General features: G+C 41.3%; 1 protein-coding gene across 4 annotated transcripts in view; it reads left to right on the plus strand.

Annotated features, from left to right (window-relative positions):
• Positions 1–6460, plus strand: part of HOMER2 (homer scaffold protein 2) — a 163251-nt gene extending 156791 nt beyond the window's left edge. For all 4 annotated transcript variants that reach the window (XM_056572166.1, XM_056572168.1, XM_056572165.1 and 1 more), the window contains one exon: positions 4763–6460. In XM_056572166.1, the coding sequence (XP_056428141.1) occupies positions 4763–4951 (189 nt within the window). In that variant the 3' untranslated portion in view covers positions 4952–6460. The remainder of the gene's footprint in view (positions 1–4762) is intronic.
• The last annotated feature ends 14290 nt before the right edge of the window (positions 6461–20750 follow it).

Consider the following 20750-nt stretch of genomic DNA (forward strand, 5'->3'; position numbering starts at 1 on the left):
CTCTGAAATTACAGGCTCTGTGTCTCAGTTGGCTGTTGTCCAAGTGTCATCCACACTGTTGGCTTAAACACAATCTGACATAGCAACGCACCGCAAAAAGCCCAGGGCTCAGCATGTAAGGATTTCTTATTTCAGTGGGTTTCCTAATACAGAAAATGTCAGTAAAGGAAATGATGTTCTTTAGCATCAGGAAGGCTTGATCTTATGCATAAGCTCCATAGCAATAGTCAAGAAGGTTGCATGTGTTTATGTGGTTTTACTATTAGAGATATGATTTTCAGTGCATGTTTAGATCCTTAATGATCCTGAATTAGAATCTTCACCATATGTGGAGGAAAATGAATAGCTTGCTTATTATTATGAGAGCAGGTGTTCATTTATTCCGGTGACTTATCCTCTTATAGAATACTACCGTATATATTCGAGTATAAGCAGACCCGAATATAAGCCGAGGCCCCTAATTTCACCCCAAAAACCCAGGAAAAGTTATTGACTCGACTATAAGCCTAGGGTGGGAAATACATCATCCCCCCCATGTCGTCATCACCCCCGTCGTCATCACTCCCCCCGCTTCATCATCACTCCCCCCGCTTCATCATCACTCCCCCCGCTTCATCATCACTCCCCCCGCTTCATCATCACTCCCCCCGCTTCATCATCACTCCCCCCGCTTCATCATCACTGCCTGTCAATCCCTTAGCAGTGGTCTTCAACCTGCAGACCTCTAGATGTTGCAAAACTACAACTTCCAGCATGCCCGGAGACCCCCCTTTAGTTTTCTACTCACCTCCCCTCGGTGGGAAGGAAGGGTGAGCTGGTCCGGGGCATATATGCTGCAGGGACCATCCGGTGGGGAGGGTTAGTCGTTCCGGGCTGTCCCTTTTCACCGGGATGCCCTCTTCTCCGCTCCGGGACCGGCCCCAGACTAGTGATGTTGCCTTGACGACGTCGAACAGGGACATTCATGCTCAGGTACGTCTGCTGCGCACGGAGGTCCCTGTGCGTCCTCATCAAGGCAACATCACTAGTCCGGGTCCGGGCCCGGAGCGGAGAAGAGGGCCTCCCGGTGAAAAGGGACAGCCCGGAACGACTAACCCTCCCCACCGGATGGTCCCTGCAGCATTGATGCCCCGGACCAGCTCACCCTTCCTTCCCACCAAGGGGAGGTAAGTAGAAAACTAAAGGGGGAGGTCTGGATGATGACGAAGGCCGCAGTGGACTTCAACCTGCGGACTTCCAGATGTTTCAAAACTACAACTTCCAGCATGCCCGGACAGCCGATGGCTGACCGGGCATGCTGGGAGTTGTAGTTTTGCAACATCTGGAGGTCCGCAGGTTGAAGACCACTGAGAAGGGATTGACAGGTGGAGAGTTCACTCAAGTATAAGCCAAGGGGGGGCGTTTTCAGCACGAAAAATCGTGCTGAAAAACTCGGCTTATACTCTAGTATATACGGTAAGTGAATAGTCGGCCTTTGATTAAAAGGCATGTATAACCGTTTTTGAGCTGCTGATGTTCATTTAGTGTAGAATACTGTAGGTAGACAGGTGGATGTTCACAAAGTAGAAATAGATAAAACTAACAAGCAAGAGTATATGTGCATACTGGTTACATGAGCTCACCTCTCCCTGCAGCTCGGTGCTTATTCAATCTCTTTGCACAGTTTTCCCTGTTGTAATGTATTTTAGCAGATGTAGTTTTTACAGCAGACTGCGCGGCATACTTATGTAAAAATTGTGTATACTATTGTGTTATCTTTATGCCACAGGACATTAAAGGGATAATTAACTCAGTGAATTACATCATAGGAATCATGCCCACAGTGATGTCATAATACAAGAATATTGTACAGTAAATTGGCTCGTAGCGAACCTTGAAGCTCAGCCGTTGATTTCTTTAGTCTACATAAATTAATTCAGCTTTCCAAGTGCTTTGGTTGCCTGAAAAAGGTGGATACATTCCTAGGAGACCTAAGACTGTCATCCCGGACTTTTCCAGGCAACCAGAGCCCTTGGATAGCTGAACAAATTTATGCAGACTAAAGAAATCAACGGCTGAGCTTCAAGGTTCGCAGCGAGCCAATTTACTGTAAATTTGCCCAACTCATAATATAGTCAGAATGCACACAGTAATATCGCAGTACAGGCATAAGGTACATAATGACATGAGATAGCAATAATGCATAAATATATACTCTATAGACAGTGCTATTTTCCCAGAGGAATGCATGACAGTGACAGCAAAGCAAAAAAGTGTAAACAATGATGTCACACTAAAGGTATATTGCACAATGTTTTGAAATAATAGAGGTATAATGTCCTATTTGATGTCACATTATAGAAGGGAAAATTCTCCCTGTGATGTCACTATAGATTCTATAGATGACACCAGAAGTAGGTTGGTAGTTAGTATGTGTGACTGATGATGAGGGTTGTAATTATGGTGGCTGAAGTGTAATAGCTCTGTAGTTAATTGACAGTTCCCACTACTTCAAATAAGGCATCTATCTGTACTACCCCAAAAGCCAAAATTGATTAATAAAAACTTGATCTTCACTGCTGTTACAGTTCCCAGATAAAAGAAGCTTCTTATAATGCTACAGATTTGGGATATCACTCTTGATAGACATGTTAGGCAGAAATAGCTGGTAGTATGTCTATTGCAGTCCTTAAACAATGTGGAGTATATACACTTGGGAATTGTTTAACTTGTAGTCCTCCTGAATAGACTGGTTCTCTATCCCTAGTGGTACGTGCTGGGCTCATGGGCATGCAGTTATTATGGCCTTTACTACACTGCACTTGCAGGATTAGATTAGACACTTTAGAGATTACTTGCAGGATTAGATTACTTGTAGGATTAGTTTAGAGACTTTAGACTACAACTTGAGACTTGACTTTATATTGACTTTACTTGGCTGTACTTCTGAATTTATGTAGTTATCCAAGTGAGCATACTTCTGGGGTCTTTACAGGGGTGTTCCATGGTAAATTTTGAAAAGTCTTCCTCCCTCACCTATGTTTCCTTGGGTTACTTTGAGACACCACTGACCTAATGACATCCAGGAGGGAGAGTCCAGACATTAGTCCTTCGCTTTGAACAGGGTGGTCTAGAGGATATCTGAACCTAGTCCTTACTTTGCTAGAGGGCCTGTCAGCTTTGTTCTTGTTCCTAAAGCATCCACTTTTGTTGGTATTACCCCTGTAGCGGGACACGCAAGAAGGTTGCAGCTTGTTGCCAACACCTGGAATATTGTAAATGAGTGCAGACTCCCACTGAGAGAGCTTCTTCTGGGTGCTGTTGCTCCTACTTTGACTAAAGCTAGACTCACTAGACTAAAGCGGGCTAACATGCTTTAGGTCCCTCCCCTGTCCCTGAGGACTGAGTTAAAGACAGGACAGCCCTTAATTGGCTGAAGGGTGAAAATGGTACCAGCTTTACACAGTAAAGATAAGAATTTTGGGTACAGACAGTTAACCCCTTGCACTATTTTTAGGTGCATGCAGGATACATATAAAAGCATGGAAAATACACTTGCATAGAAACATGTTTAAAGACATGCAGGAGATTTATCAAGACTGGTGCAGAGGAAAAGCTGACCAGTTGCCCATAGTAACCAATCAGATTGCTTCTTTTATTTTTGAAAAGGAGGGATTAAAGAAGCAATCTGATTGGTTGCTATGGGCATCTGGTCAACTTTTCCTCTGTTGATGAGTTCCTCTGTGATTGAGCTGGGGACCTTTGATGCAACAGCTACCTGAACAGTGTTCATGCCAGCAACAGGCGACCCTGCTTCGGGTTACCACAAATGTACCGTGTGACATCAAAGTGTGTTATTCTTATAATGTGACATCACAGTACAAGGATAATAACTGTAGAGGGATCATATGCCCTGAAATGTCATTGCACAGAGATAATGCACCCTGGGATGTCACTGTACAGGGACCGGGTGCCCTGGGATGTCACTGTACAGGCATGATGCACCTTGGGATTTCATTGTACAGGGTTAGTGCACCTCAGGATGCCACTATATAAAGATAATGGACCTCTGGATGTACTGGGAAATTGTGCCCCAGAAAGTCACTGTACAAAGATAACAAACACAGCCAAGGAGCCTAACATGTAACCATGGAAGAATCTATACCATGTTTTGCAGTGGGGCTCCATTCAATTTTCCGCTTCGCAGTTCTTCGTTGTTATCATCTGCAGAGTATGTCTGGGTATAGATATTTCCCCTTAGTTATTAGGCCCCATAGCCACTGCTTTGACTATTACCCTAGTAGGTATACTCATGCCTTTAACACAGAGTTATGTATGTTTAAGGGTGCATGCACACCACGTTTTCACTCTACAGGTACCGGATCCGGCTGGGGGAGGGGAAAACCGTGCGCTCCCGTACCCCAGCCGGACCGACGCCCTAATCCATTGACTTTAATGAGCCGACCGGAGTCACCGTTTTACTCCGATCGGCTCATTTTTGACCCGTATCTGGTTTTCTGACCAGACCTCAAAACGTAGCGCTCCCGTACCGACGCCCTAATCCATTGACTTTACTCCGGTCGGCTCATTAAAGTCAATGGATTAGGGCATCGGTACAGGAGCGCACGGTTTTCCCCTCCCCCCGCCAGATCTGGCACCCGTAGAGTGAACACGTGGTGTGCATGCACCCTTAGGTTGGTTTTAATGTTGCTATAAAAAAGGTAAGTGCATTGAATATGTGAAGTTCTATCATGACTGTGATCTGTTTTTTTTTTTTTCCCAGGATGCTGAGCAGAGAAACCAAGACCTAGAAGATAAAGTGAGAACACTAAGAAAAGAAGTTGAAGAAAGTAAACATAGACAGGGCCACTTGAAACTGGAACTGAAACACTTCTTGAACATACTAGATGGGAAGATTGATGATCTGCATGAATTCCGTCAAGGACTCTCTAAACTAGAAATCGATAGTTAGTGTGTCTCTGTGTGTTTTTTTATACACCCAAGATCTATACTCAGCAACAGCAGGAGACTGAGGCCTGGAGGATGCTGTGTTACTTCAGTTTTGTTTGGGGTGCTGGTATCAGTTTAGTCTCTTGGCAACCAGTAGTGGCCTAAACCTTAGAAGCCATTTTTTACTGTTTCTACAAACCAGAGCCATCCATCTTATAAAATGCAGCACTCTAAAGTGGTAAGAAAAAATACATCATAACTATAAACTATAAGATACCAAATGTGGTGTTCAAATGTAACAGTCCATAGTCCTTTGATCAAGAAACAATGGTTGGCGTTAAAATGGTTAGAAAACAGGGAATAGCACCGGTATATCACCTCTTTTGTCCTCCAGTTCTGCTACTCACGAAAATGTCTGAATTGCAATAAGAAAAAGCACATAAAGAATACTGGACCTGAGTTGCAGGTTCAGACAGCACTGCAGTAGTTGCAATAATTCTAATAACAGGATGGCTATAGTAGAGTTAGAGCTCTCTCTCCTATTCACTGGTGGTCAGGTTTTGGATAAAAATAGAACAAATGAACTAACAGGGTTATCGAAACTGAAACTGCCACAGACCACTTCCTGGAAGTATATGACTCTAATAGGCTATAAAAAATATATAGAGAGAGGTCTCTATTGAAGATATTATATATAAAATAGTGACAAGAAACACACAGTTATATCAAAATTTATATTGGTCATGGCTATTTATAGAGTTCATTTATCATGTCATTATCGTACATTGTTATAGTAAGGAACATATTTTATTAAAAGGATAAAAAATTCTAGTAATCTATTTTCATAATGTGAACCTTTCAATTACATATAGCAGAAACGTCGTCGATAGTGTGGGAAGAACTGGAATTTATAGTAAAAGCCTTTAAAATGACAAAGACTCCTGAATATATATCGTTTCATATATAGATGATTTCTACCAAACTTGCTAGTCTAGTTCTTCCCATATAATGGATGTTTCCACTATATGCAGGTAATAAGTCTTCTTTAATAGTTGTATTGGCCTCTTCTCAGGCAGACAAGAACAAATCCTAAATTTGCACAAGACAAAAAAAATGCTCTTCCACTTGATGGATACACTTTGAAGTACTTTTTCTAGAGTTAGGCCCAAACTCTTCAAATTTCTCAGCAGTGTTCCAGAGACTCTTTATCCCAGTTATGTAGCTGGCATGATGGGACTGCCATGTTAATGCCTTATATGTATGGAACACGTGTCTGAAAAGATGTATACTTTTCCCTTTTATTCTATAATAAAGGGTGTTTTTGTTGTGGTTGGTCTACCAATCGTATGGAAGTATAAAAATGTGTATAAGCCATGGCTGAAAATGTCTTTACTTGCACAGACCTCAAAGTTTCTAATTCAATGTATACAGGGCTGTTCCTTAAAAACAAACTAGAATATTCTGCCTCATTGTTCTATAATGTAGTTTATATTGTATTGAAAAGAGAAATAAAATAAAAAATGTTTGATGAAAAGTGTGAATGTATGATTTATCTATTACCTGGAATGATTTCTGTTCTAAACACTTCTCCCCACCTCATCTACCCATCTACCTTGATCGATAGACCTCTTCCTGTCTGTGGGGCGGGCAGAAGTCACAGGGTACTGCCCAGATGACTCGAGGTTAAGGCAGCTTGATTTTAAAAGTAAGGGTCTATTCACACGGAATAATTTTCACTTGCGGAATTCCACCTCAAATTAAAGCCCATAGACTTTTATCGGATTCTGCACTCCCATTCACACTTCTGAAATTCTGCATGCGGAATTTCAGAAGTTGGAATGGGAGTGCGGAATCCGATAGAAGTCTATGGGCTTTAATTTGAGGCAGAATTCCGCAAGAAGGCATTCCGCCGTGTGAATAGACCCTCCTTAGGCAGCTGTCAATGTGTAAGGTGTACTGCAGCCAGAACAATGGTTTCTGTAAATATAGTTTTCTCTCGTAGCTATAACTGTGCTTGGCAATTTTTGTGGAGATGGAGAGCTGTGCTGTGTTCTCTTACTTTGCCCTCTTTGCCTCTTTGTTTCCTCTTGCATGTGTCTTCAGTTCCTGTGTTAAAGTTTATGAATATAAACAGAGCACTTTCAGGCATATAAAGAAGGGAAATAGCTTGGGTCTGCAACCCACCAGCCACAGTCGGCAGGTCAATTGCCGATGGAGCCTGAGTAGAAAAGTAGCTAAGCGACCTGTAATCTGCTTGGTAGGGCTATTGTTGGTCGTACTGATTTTAACAGGGTACTATCTGCTTAGTGCAAATTATTTTCTTTGGTACTATCTGTAGCAGTAATTACAGTTGGGTAGATACTGTATGTGGTACTATTATTTATTGCACCTGTATACATCTGTATGGCAATATTTATTTTTGGGAGGGACTGTAGTGTAATGTCCCTAATATATCTGCAATCCTAGAAGCACAAAATTAGGGGTGGCACCAGGATAAGTGCAAACAGTTTTTTGTCTCTCTTTTGTGGCGAATGTTCTCATTTTGGCATGTAAATGGCCAAAAAGAAGCCACTTGTACTTCCTTTTACATCCATAACAATTACAGATGTAAAATTAAACTGAATGTAAACTTACGCATTTTACTATTTTATTTATTGGAATTTAATGGTTAAAAAAAACCATAACTATTACTTTTTTAGAGCTGTAGAACAGACTATTTTTTCAAGATTTATGTCTCAAAAGATTGCCAAAAATGTGTGTGCGCATATAGCCTAGGATGGAAAAAAAAATTCTGCATAGCAAACTATAGAGACCAGTTGTGTCTGGATTTCCTTTTACATGTGAATGTATCTTTATAGATCCGTTCTCCATTTTGGTTCAAGAGGTTCACCCAGTCACCTTTCCATCTTGAGTGCCCTTCTGGGCTTGCTGTAATAGTATGATTCTAGTGTAGAGGAAATCATGGCTGTATCAGATACATTCTAGTCCTTTTCTTCACTGAACAGTTATTATCACTCAATAGTTGCTGCTTTGTGTTATCAATTCGTGTAGACAATTTGGATGACCTAAAGGATGGCTCAGTCCCAAATGCATGAATCCTCTCAGAGAAATCCTAACACTTCTGAAAGTTCTGCTGATTGTCATACAAAACAATGAAGCCTCAGCAATGAAAGCATAAAGTTGGCGGCATTGCACTGAAATATTACTGGGTCTGGGTAAGTAAGACCTACCATGAATCCCCAGAGAATTGGAAATATATTAATGCGGAACCTTTAAATGGTTCATTACAGTTTCTTCCCAGGTCAGAATGTGTCTGATAACATTGCACCTGAATAGGTTTGGTTTAGACGTACATGATCACCTTGGAGAGATCTCCTGGGACAGTTCACTGCTATCTTTTAAACAAGGGCGCAGGTTTTGATAAATCTCCTTCCTTGTGTTTTGCCCATGTGAATGTCTCCATATCGTTCTCATGAAATTTCCACCATGTGAGTCAAAGGAGACTGTGAGAAACCTATTTTCTCCCAATAACTACCGGCACATATGTGTTTCGTTCAGTTCCTTACTTTAGAACCAGTCCTAAGGTACCAGTGCAAAACACTATAAAACTGATATATACCATGAAACACTACACAGTGCCACATGTTGTGCTTCTTTTTGCACTGTATTTCCGGAAATACAGCGATAATCTGACATGTCAAGGAACATTTAAAATAGTTTCTGCCAAATTCCATAAAAAGTATTCTGCTGAATACAGTGCTCTATGAAATCACAGGCAAATGGAGGTACAGTAAGACCCCATAAACTTCAGTGGTTGATGTAATGTAGAGTTTGTACAATAAACATGAACTGAATGGGCATTTATATTTATTCATGCCTATTGTATATAATTGTAAACAATTGTGAATGGATCCCTTGATGTCAATGGGATTTATTTGTTTTTTTTTTTTTACAATACTTTGTCATCCATTTGCACCTGTTTAGTTTCTTTTCTGTTTCTTTGACAGGAAAAAAAAGGCGCAGGAAAAAAAAAGGCGCATGCAGTATTTTTCCATTAAAAAAAAAAAAAAGCAGAAGAGAAACGGATGCAATAAATTTAAAGGAGAAGAAAGTTTTAAGCTTCCCTGTGCCTGGGCTGCAAAAACTAAAAAAAAACTTTAACTCGCCTTTCTACGTTTCCCCGTTGCCCCCGGTATAGGCGTCCCGTTCTTCTGGCGCTGCTCGGCTCCGTGCTTCTAAGTTCAGGCTGGCTTCTTTCATGACAGTGTGCTCAGCCTATCACCAGCCAAGGGGGGACATCGCTGCAGCTGGCAATACACTGATCGCAGGGTGACAGAGCAGCGCTGGAGGAACGGGATGACAATACCGGTGCAACTGGGAAACGTAGGAAGGTGAGTTAAAGTAAGGTTTTTTTAGTTTTTGCAGCCCAGGCACAGGGAAATGTAAAAGTTTTGCGCCACATTTCTTCTTTAACATTGAAGTCATTGGGAAACAGATGAGCCTTTAATGTCATCCGTTTGCATCCCTTTTTTGATACGTTGTTACTTATGAGCATGCTCAGAAGAGGTGAAAGCAACCAGGAAGCAGCCAGACAAAAATAAAAACAGACCATAAAAGATACAAATGGATGAAAAACTGATGCAAAAGATGCCACTTAAATAGCAATCCCTTTGCATCAGTTTGTATCTTTTTGCATTTGTTTGTTAGTATGGTCCGTTTAGCAGCAATAACGGGAGAATATCAGGACAGGAGAGAACCCCTTAAGGATTTGCGCCGTAAATGTATGGTGCTGCTGAGTGCATATTAGGGCATTTATGTACATTTACGGCGCGGTGATCCCGGATCCTGAGACAAATCCCCCCCCCCCATGTCGGCGATCGACGGTCAATTTGGACCGCCAATTTGCGGAGATTCCGGAGACAGCACCAATCACCCTTGCCCAGCAGAAGTGAGGTGGCACTGCCACCTCACAATCAGCATGATTAGTCGGCCGAGACCACGCGACCAATCGCGCACGCTGCTGGGTGGCGGCAGCGGTTGATAGGGGAGGTGGTGTCATCTGTGTTGCAACGGTCCTCCAAGCGGCGGCGGAGCAGTGGCAGAGGGATCTGGAATCAGCAGGAGGTGAGGCATGTTTGCCTCCTGCTGCTGCATTAGTACAACTCCCAGCATGCAAAAGGGCATGCTGGGAGGTGTAGTCAAAAGTGTGCCTCCAGCTGTTCAGCTGTTGCTTAGCTACAACACTACATATACACACACCCTTTCGCATACCTACCCCCCCCCCCCCCCCCAAATAATAATGAAAAACTTATCATACAGCACGTTTTCCAAAACAGAGCCTCTAGCTGTTGCAAAACAACAACTCCCAGTATTGCCGGACAGCCATTGATTGTCCAGACATGCTGTGAGTTTTGCAACAGCTGGAGGCATCCTGTAAACACTGATAAACACTGCCGCAGGGTATTTTTTGTGGCAGAGGCAAATGCCATATGCCATTCTAGCATCAGTCTGCCTTTATGCAAATCCCTAATTTAGGCCACAAATGCGCATGGCACTCTGTCACTCCAGGGCACTGTCAAATTTCAAGGCAACAGTTAAGAGCCACATTCGGGGTATTTCCGTACTCGAGAGAAATTGTTACAAATTTTGAGGGGCTTTTTCTCCTTTTACACATTATGAAAAGGAGAAATTGTGGTCTACACCAGCATGTTAGTGTAAAAAAAAAAAAATTTTTACACTAACATGCTGGTGTTGTTCGATACTTTTTATTTTCATATGAGGTAAAAGAAGAAATAGACCCCCAAGATTTGTAACGCAATTTCTCCTGAATACCCCATATGTGAACGTAAAGTGCTCTGCGGGTGCACAACAGGGCTCAAGAATGAGAGCGCACTATGTACATTTGAGGCCTAAATTGGTGATTTGCACAGGGGTGGCTGATGTTTGCAGCGGTTCTGACATAAACGGAAAAATAAACACCCAGATGTCGCACCATGTTGGAAACTACACCCCTCACGGAACGTAACAAGGAGTATAGTGAGCCTTAACACCCCACAGGTGATTGACGAATTTTCATTGAAGTTGGACGTGAAAATGAAAAATTTAATTTTTTTCCACTAAAATGCTTGTTACCCCCAAATTTTTCATTTTCACAAGGGGTAATAGGAGAAAAGGCCCCCCAAAATTTGTAACGCCATTGTTTCTGGATAAGACAATACCCCATATGTGGCTGTAAAGTGCTCTGCGGGCACACTACAATGTTTTTGAAACTACACCCCTCACAGAATGTAATAATGGGTGCAGTGAGCATTTACACCCCACATGTGTCTAACAGATCTTTTGAACAGTGGTCCGTGAAAATGAAAAATTGTATTTTTCATTTACACAGCCCAGTGTTCCAAAGATCTGTGAAACGCCAGTGGGGTGTTAATGTGCACTGCACTCCTTATTACATTCCGTGAGGGGTGTAGTTTCCGAAATAGGGTCACATGTGTGGGGTGGGGTGGTCCACTGTTCTGGCACCATGGGAGCTTCCTGAATGCGACATGCCCCTTTGATAGCCGTTTCGGCAAAATTCTCTCTCCAAAATCCCAAAGTTGCTCCTTCCCTCCTGAGCACTGTAGTGCACCCACAGGGCACTTTATGTCCACATATGGGGTATTTATATACTCAGAAGAAATGGGGTTACAAATTTTGGAAGGGCTTTTTCCTCCTATTACCCCTTGTGAAAATAAAAAGTTTGGGGTGACACTAGCATTTTTTTTTTTTTTATTTCCACGTCCCACTTTAACTAAAGTTTGTCAATCACCTGTAGGGTGTTAAGGCTCGCTGTCCCCTTGTTACATTCTTTGAGGGGTGTAGTTTCCCAAATAGTGTGCTGTGTGTAGGGTTTTTTGCTGTTCTGGAACCATGGAGGCTTCCTAAATGCGATATGCCTCCCAAAAACAATTTCAGCAAAATTTGCTGTCCAAAAGTCCAATGTCATTCCTTCTTTAGTGCACCCAGAGAGCACTTTACTTTGCAAGTGAAATTGGGTTACAAATTTTGGGGGTATTTTACTCCTTTTACCCCTTGTAAAAATGAAAAAAATAAAATAAAATAAGACTACAAGAGCATGTTGGTGTAAAAAATTAATATTTTAAATTTTCTCCTCCAATTTGCTGCTATTCCTGGGAAACACCTAAAGGGTTAACAAACCTCCAGAATGTCATTTTGAATTATTTTAGGGGTGCAGTTTTCATAATGGGGTCCATTATGGGGTATTTCTAACATAAAGACCCTCAAATTCACTTCAAAACTGAACTGGTCCCTGAAAAATTCCAATTTAGAAATTTTTATGAAAAATTGGAAAATTGCTGCTAAACTTTGAAGCCCTCTAATGTCTCCAAAAGTAAAAACATGTCAACTTTATAATGCAAATATAAAGAAGACGTATTGTATATGTGAATCAAAATATAATTTATGTGGCAAGTCAATTTTTCTGACAGATAGCTTCAAAGTTAGAAAAATGCTAAATTTTCAAATTTTTCATGACATTTTTGAAGAAATGATGCAAGTATTGACGAAAATTTACCACTAACATAAAGTAGAATATGTCCCGAAAACACAATCTCTGAATCAAATTCAAGTAAAAGCATCCCAGAGTTATTAATGCTTAAAGTGACAATTAGAGATGAGCGAACTTACAGTAAATTTGATTTGTCACAAACTTCTCGGCTCGGCAGTTGATAACTTTTCCTGCATAAATTAGTTCAGCTTTCAAGTGCTCCGGTGGGCTGGAAAAGGTGGATACAGTCCTAGGAAAGACACCCCTGAGGAAGTCACAAACGGTGACGGAACGCGTGGGGCTTTAGGGGTCCCGTCCCGCTATTTACCATTTCGGCTCCTTTGCTCTGTGGCTGCTGTGCACTGGTGATATGTATTTATATATCTTCTCTTTGTACATCGTGCATTTCTTTTCATTTGATGTTAGGATTATTTATTTGGTGACATAGATTGATGCTGCATGTGTATTATCTTATTAGTTAGCACCACTGCCTGAGCCATTGTATTGTACTACAGAGGGACGGGACTTTGGTGAGAAGGGGGTTCATGGCCCCTCTCCCATGTTGTAGAGGTTGCTCGATTGAGAGCTTTTTAATTGATTTTAGCCCTTTCTGTCTTTTTTTGCAATCTTTATATGATATTTAATAAAATGTGTTACTTATATGAATATTGATCTTGTGGTGTGCACTCTTTACAGTAAATCCTTACCCTTGTATAGAAAGCTTTTTGCTTACTGAGTAGTAGCACCCATTGTATGATTTGGTGAGCCCCCCTCTTTTTGTACTAAGTCCTAGGAAAGAGTCTCCTAGGACTGTATCCACCTTTTCCAGCCCACGGGAGCACCTGAAAGCTGAACTAATTTAGGCAGGATAAGGCATCAACTGCCGAGCCGAGAAGTTTGTGACGAATCGAATTCACTGTAAGTTCGCTCATCTCTAGTGACAATGGTCAGATTTTGTCCTTTAAAAGGGGTACTCCACTGGAAAACTTTTTTTTTTTTTTTTCCAATCAACTGGTGCCAGAAAGTTAAAAATATTTGTAAATTAATTATATTAAAAAATCTTAATCCTTCCAGTACTTATCAGCTGCTGTTATGATCCACAGGAAGCTCTCTTTTTTTTTTTTCCTTTCTGCCTGACCACAGTGCTCTTTGCTGACAGACACCTCTGTCCATTTTAGGAACTGTCCAGAGTATGAGCAAATCCCATAAGAAACCTATCCTGCTCTGGACAGTTCCTAAATTGGACAAAGGTGTCAGCAGAGAGCACTGTAGTCAGACAGAAAGGAAATTCAAAAAGGAAAGAACTTCCTGTGGATCATAACAGCAGCTGATAAATACTGGAAGGATTAAGATTTCTTAATAGAAGTAATTTACAAATCATTTTTTTTTTCTGGAACCAGTTGATTTAAAAAATAATAATAACAATGTTTTCCAGTAGAGTATCCCTTTAAAGAAATTATTCTCAATAAAGACATTGGTCCTGATTTACTAAGAGTGGAGTATAAGATTTGTTTATGGGTTTTAATTCCCTACAATTTTTTTCCCCACTGTATTTACTAAGATTTCCCTACATTTTGCACTTTTCCCTACATTTTTTACACATGCTCTGATCTGTAGGGTTTTCCTCAGCTCAAATCCACCACATTTTCTGTGGAAACCTTAGTAAATATGTTGTTTTTTTCTGAAAATGTTGGGAACACGCCTCTTTTCTGTGACCCCCCCCCCCCCCCTTTTCCTGACAGAAACGCCCCTTTTTCGGGTTTTCTCAGTAAAATGGAGAGTTGGTCGGGTTTTTCAATTCTGGCACAGACAGAATTCTGGCGCAGACAAATAGTACAATAGTAAATAGAGGGCCATTGGGGGAAGATTTATCATTGTTGTATTTAAAGGAGAACTCCAGAATATAAAAAATTGTCCTCCATACTGCCGGCAGAAAAAAAAATAAAGATGTACATACCTTCCTTCACTCCCCCGGGGCCTCCGGTAACCGTCTCTGCCGCGATCCTCTTCCTGGTGGTCGGCAAGTCATACTGCACTCAGCCAATCACCGGCCGCATTGAAGTCTCGGTTTGGCCGGCGATAGGCTGAGCGGCAGTGTGACATTTTCGGCCCCGGAAGCAGGTGCCGGTGTAGTGAAGAACTTTGTGTCTTGAAGCGTTCTCACACTGCCGCTCAGCCTATCGCCAGCCGAGTCGGGTCTTCACTGCGGCCGGTGATTGGCTGTATGACTCGCTGGCAACCAGGAAGAGGATTGCGATGGAGACCGGAGCCGTTACCGGAGGCCCCGGGGGAGCGAAGGAGGGTATGTACAGCTTTATTTTTTTTTTCTGCCGGCAGTATGGAGGACTATTTTTATATTCTGGAGTGCTCCTTTAAGTGAAATTTGAAGTGATATGTTTTTGCTTTGGTTTTTGCTTATGTGCAACACATTCATCATACTGTCAAGGGTCAAAGGTTGATAAATTTGGCACACATAAGCAAAAAAACTATAAAACACTTCAGCACACCATTTTGTATGATTCCTCCTCTGCAATTTTTTGTCAGACTTTTTAAAAGTGCTCTCCAAGGACAGTTTTGAAGTCATGTCTAACCTGGCTTAGGTTTGCAACTTTTTGGATGGGTTTGCAGCTTTTTTTTATTAATTTTTTTTCTTGTGCCTACATGCTACATTCGTACTTCATAAACTTGAAAACTGAAAGCTGCTAAAGTAAGGCCAATTGCTACTTTTTGCGTAACCACAAAAGTCACCAAAAAAAGAAACAAAAAATGCTTAGGCACACGTGCCACATTTTGTGCGCCCGGCGTAAGCAAAATAAAGCTCTAAATGCAATCCCCCATCTATGATACAGCTTAGCAATATGGGCCCCAGCTTGGTTTGCTAGAACAAAGTGGCAGGGGAACCACAAGAGTGCCCAGCTATTTTTATGTTCATTCTGCCTTATCCAGGGGGCTGCATCCTTGACCTCTAAGGGTGCGTTCACACGGAGTAATTCAAGAGGAATTTACTCGAGTAATTCCTCTTGAATTCTCCGCTCCAAATTAATGCACATCTCCTCTGCCCATTGACTTTAATGTTTTTTCCGCTGTCCTGTTCACACTGCGGAAATTCTGCTAGCGGAATTCCGACGCTGAATTCCGTTCCGCTTAAAGAAATAGCATGTTCATTCTTCAAGCGGAATCCGCTAGCAGAAATCAATAGAAGTCGATGGTAAAAAAAAATTCCGCCCGACATCTCAATTTGCACGTAATTCGCGTGGAAATGACTGAAAAACCCTTCACTTCTTTCTTGCCCAATTCCGCGTGCGAATTTTGCGCTAAAATAAAATTCTTTTTTTCCGCCCGTAAATTTTTCAGCGTGAATTACTCTTGATTTACTCTGTGTGAACGCACCCTTACTAGAGAGGGAAGACCGTACAGCAGTGTTTCCCAACCAGGGTGCCTCCAGCTGTTGCAAAACGACAACTCCCAGCGTGCCCGGACAGCCGTTGGCTGTCCGGGCATGCTGGGAGTTGTAGTTTTGCAACAGCTGGAGGCACCCTGGTTGGGAAACACTGCCAATACAGCCTCTGGAAAAAAAAAAAACAAGCAGGAGTGAGGGTGCAGAATAACATTAGTCAAACCTGCACAAAGTAGAAAGCGATAGCCTATTGCAGCCTCATGTCACCCATGTCTTTAGCCAAATAACCTATAAATATGAGATCATTTTGAAAAAAAGATGAGCACTTCTATTAAGACAGTACTTTGAAATCCATAGAGCTTCCAGTACATCACTTAATAAATGCAACGTGTTATAGTAAGTGCTGGTAGATTTCCTGCAGGTGCTGCGATTATCGCATTTGGAACCCAGCATTTGCAATTCATAGAGCCACTTGAGCAATGATCCTCCTCTAAAATATATCCAGTCTCCTCTTAAGCAGCTTATCTGAAGCCATAGTCTATCATAACATACTAGCAAGGCTGAACAGCATGGACTTGTATGGCAGAACACTCCTGACTAGAGATGAGCGAACTTACAGTAAATTCGATTCGTCACGAACTTCTCGGCTCGACAGTTGATGTCTTATCCTGCGTAAATTAGTTCAGCCTTCAGGTGCTCCGGTGGGCTGGAAAAGGTGGATACATTCCTAGGAAAGAGTCTCCTAGGACTGTATGCACCTTTTCCAGCCCACCCGAGCACCTGAAAGCTGAACTAATTTATGAAGGAAAATCATCAACTGCCGAGCCGAGAAGTTCGTGACGAATTGAATTTACTGTAAGTTCGTTCATCTCTACTCCTGACTTCAACTCCCATTCCTCTCTCCTAGTTACCTTGGCAAATAATGATTGCCTTGAGCCTTGGGGATCAAAATAGAAGTGTAAGGCTTTTCTTCTTATGACTCCGTACAACCCCAGGACGAATTATACAAACACCACACTTAAAGGATTTTCATGTAGCTTTTATTTTTTTTATTTTTTTATTTATATTTCATAGTAAATACACAAAGCTCCAATGTGACACAATGTTTAATCACTGAATATTTCAGCTCCAATAAAATAAACCAATAAAAGATAAGTATATTATGGGGGAGATTTACCAAAAGCCTGTGCAAAGGAAAAGTTGCCCAGTTGCCCATAGCAACCAATCAGCTGACTACTTTCATTTTGCAGAGGCCTTGTTGAAAATGAAAGAAGCGAGCTGATTGGTTGCTATGGGCAACTGGGCAGCTTTTCCTCTGGACAGGTTTTGATCAATCTCCCCCATTGTTTTTCTAGATCAGTGATCTCCAAACTGTGGATCTCCATAGGTTGGACATGCTGGGAGTTGTAGTTTCGCAACATCTGGGGGTTCACAGTTTGGAGACTACTGATCTAGATCAAGTATAGGAAGGAAAAGAAAAAAAAAAAAAACAATCCTACTAAGGACTATGGGGGAGATTTATCAAAACCAGTCCAGAGGAAAAGTTGCCGAGTTGCCCATAGCAACTAGTGTTGGGTGTGAATATTCGCATTTAGAATTTTTATTGCAAATTTGTGAATTCGCGACTATTGCGAATATATTCGCTTTAAATTGTAAATACTTGTTTTTCCGCTTATGAGCATATTCTCATATGTGAATATTTGCATGTTCCTTCTTTTCACTTGTGGGCCAATTAGAATGATGCACTTGTCAGAGGTTATCAACAACATCACTAGTAGACATGTGCAATTCGGTTCGGCACGAATGTCTAAATTAACGAATTTTACCGTTTTCGTGCATTCGGACCGATCCGAATGCACGAAAACATATTTTGAACATTCCCGAATAGCCACGATAATACGAATAGCAAAGTAACGAATACATTCGTTATTTCCCGACCATAATGCTGTAAATAACGAATGCATTCGTTATCTGTAAACGAACGTGAAGAATTCATTCTGATAACAAATATAATAAAAAGGATATAGATAGTTTGATTTTTCGGATACATTCGGTATTCGGGTACATTCGGTAAATCTTTTTATTCTTTTTTTGGACTTTAGCGATCCTAAAAAATTATGGAGATACCTTTTTTATAAAAATTTCGTAGGGTATCATAAAAAAATCATAATAAAGATACAGTGGTGATGGAAAAAATTGTATCTAATGAAATGTATCATTTTTATTATGAAATGTTTATTCATTTTTAAACAGGGATCAATTTATGTGAGCGGGTAAAGCACTAAAAATGTAGCCGACAATAATGAAAATGTAGTGTGTGCGTGTTTTTCACTTTTTTAAAAAACATTTTTTAGGTAGTACTACTACTCCCAGCATGGAACACACTCTTCCATGATGGGAGTAGTAGTTACCTGTACTAATTGACAGATTGCAGGGGTCCCTTGCGATCCTCTTGTATAATGTATAGATGCGGCGGCTGCTCTTCTATGGTCCCCTGCACTCACGTATATGTACACATATTCATATTTCCTGCAGAGCTGTGATTGGCCAGATGGTTCCAGCCAATCACAGCTCTCTGTGAGAAATAGGAATATGTGTATATATACGGCCGTGCAGGGGACCATAGAAGAGCGGCCGCCGCATTCATACATTATACTGGAGGATTGCAGCGGGTGTCAGGAGTGATACCCGCAGTGATCTTTCCTTTACTACAAGTACTACCACTCCCAACATGGAGTACACTCTGCTCCATGCTGGGAACTGTAGTACCTGTATTAATAGACAGATCGCAGCGGTTACACTCGCTGCCATATGTCTATTAATGCAGGTACTACAGCTCCCAGCATGGAGCAGAGTGTGCTCCATGTTGGGAGTAGGGTTAACCTACACTGTCCAGCAGTGTAAGTTAACTCTTCCCTTGCTGGGCTTGCGCATAGCGCACAGCTCAGCAAGGGGTTAAGTGAGCCAGCAATGTGTATACTGTATACACATTGCAGGCTCACTGTAAGTTCTTGCTGGGCAGTAGATATACGATGTATACCTACGGCTCAGCGTCAGCTGTTCTCCCGGCTCTGTAGCCATGAGAACAGCTGATCCCGACATTCGCATCAGGAAGATCGCAGCGAGTGTCAGGAGGAGTGACATCCCTGGGATCTGTCCCTTACTGCAGGTACTAATACTCCCAACATGGAGCACACTCTGCTCCATGCTGGGAGCTGTAGTACCTGCATTAATAGACATGGCAGCGAGTGTAACTTCTGACACCCGCTGCGATCTGTCTATTAATGCAGGTACTACAGCTCCCAGCATGGAGCAGAGTGTACTCCATGTTGGGAGTAGTAGTACTTGTAGTAAAGGAAAGATCACTGCGGGTATCACTCCTGACACCCGCTGCGATCCTCCTGTATAATGTATGAATGCGGCGGCCGCTCTCCTATGGTCCCCTGCACGGCCGTATATATACACATATTCCTATTTCTCACAGAGAGCTGTGATTGGCTGGAACCATCTGGCCAATCACAGCTCTGCGGGAAATATGAATATGTGTATATATACGGCAGTGCAGGGGACCATAGAAGAGCAGCCGCCGCATCTATACATTATACAAGAGGATCGCAAGGGACTCCTGCAATCTGTCAATTAGTACAGGTAACTACTACTCCCATCATGGAAGAGTGTGTTCCATGCTGGGAGTAGTAGTACTACCTAAAAAATGTTTAAAAAAAAAGTGAAAAACACGCACACACTACATTTTTACTATTGTCGGCTACATTTTTAGTGCTTTACCCACTCACATAAATTGATCCCTGTTTAAAAATGAATAAACATTTCATAATAAAAAAGATTCATTTAGTTAGATACAATTTTTTCCATCACCACTGTATGTTTTTTATTATGATTTTTTTATGATACCCTGCAAAATTTTAATAAAAAAGGTATCTCCATTATTTATTAGGATCGCTAAAGTCCAAAAAATGACTAAAAAGATTTACCGAATGTACCCGAATACCGAATGTATCCGAAAAAAACAACACGAATACCCGAATACCGAATGTATCCGAAAAATCTAAACCGAAAATATTGCCGAACCGAAATTTTTTTCCAAAACGAAAAAACAAAACGAAATTAAACGAAAATTTTTCTAGTGCACAAGTCTAATCACTAGCAACCAATAGTAAAGTTGCCCATCCCTCACTGTTTTCTTCCTCGAATATGCGAATATTCACATATGCAAATATAACGAATACGTGAAATTCGTGAATGTAGGAGGAATATTTGTCTATATATTCGCGTAATACCGTAAATTCGAATATGGCCAATGCCGCTCATCACTAATAGCAATCAATGAGATCGCTTCTTTCATTTTTCAGAGGCCTTTTCAAAAGTGAAAGAAGCGATCTGATTGGTTGCTATGGGCAACTCAGCAACTTTTCTTCTGGACAGGTTTTGATAAATCTCTCCCTATGTTACTCCTCAGGCTTTTACACCTGAATTCTTTAAATGTACCTGTCATTTACAGACCTATTTTATACAAAGTAGATAATAACATATGCATATTTTTATATCATTTTTTATATCTCTTTTTTTGATTAACTTTTTTGGGAATGTGATGTGACCAAAAAGCAGCAATTTTGGACTTTTTTTTTTTTGTATGCCGTTCACCATAATTAACATTATGGCCCTCATTTACTTAGAAAATTGGGTTGTAAGTCTATGTTGCTTTCTTACCCGATTGCTTTTTTCCCCTGGTATTTATTATTATGTCGCATCCTATTTGTCGCACGTGCGTTTTGTAGGTTTTGGTTTCCAACTCCTCTGAGTTGTCGGGAAAAAATCCACAACAATTCAACAAATTCGGGTTGGAAACCTTAATAAATA

The sequence above is a fragment of the Hyla sarda genome, chromosome 4 (assembly GCF_029499605.1).
Source record: "Hyla sarda isolate aHylSar1 chromosome 4, aHylSar1.hap1, whole genome shotgun sequence".
Classification (NCBI taxonomy): Eukaryota; Metazoa; Chordata; class Amphibia; order Anura; family Hylidae; genus Hyla; species Hyla sarda.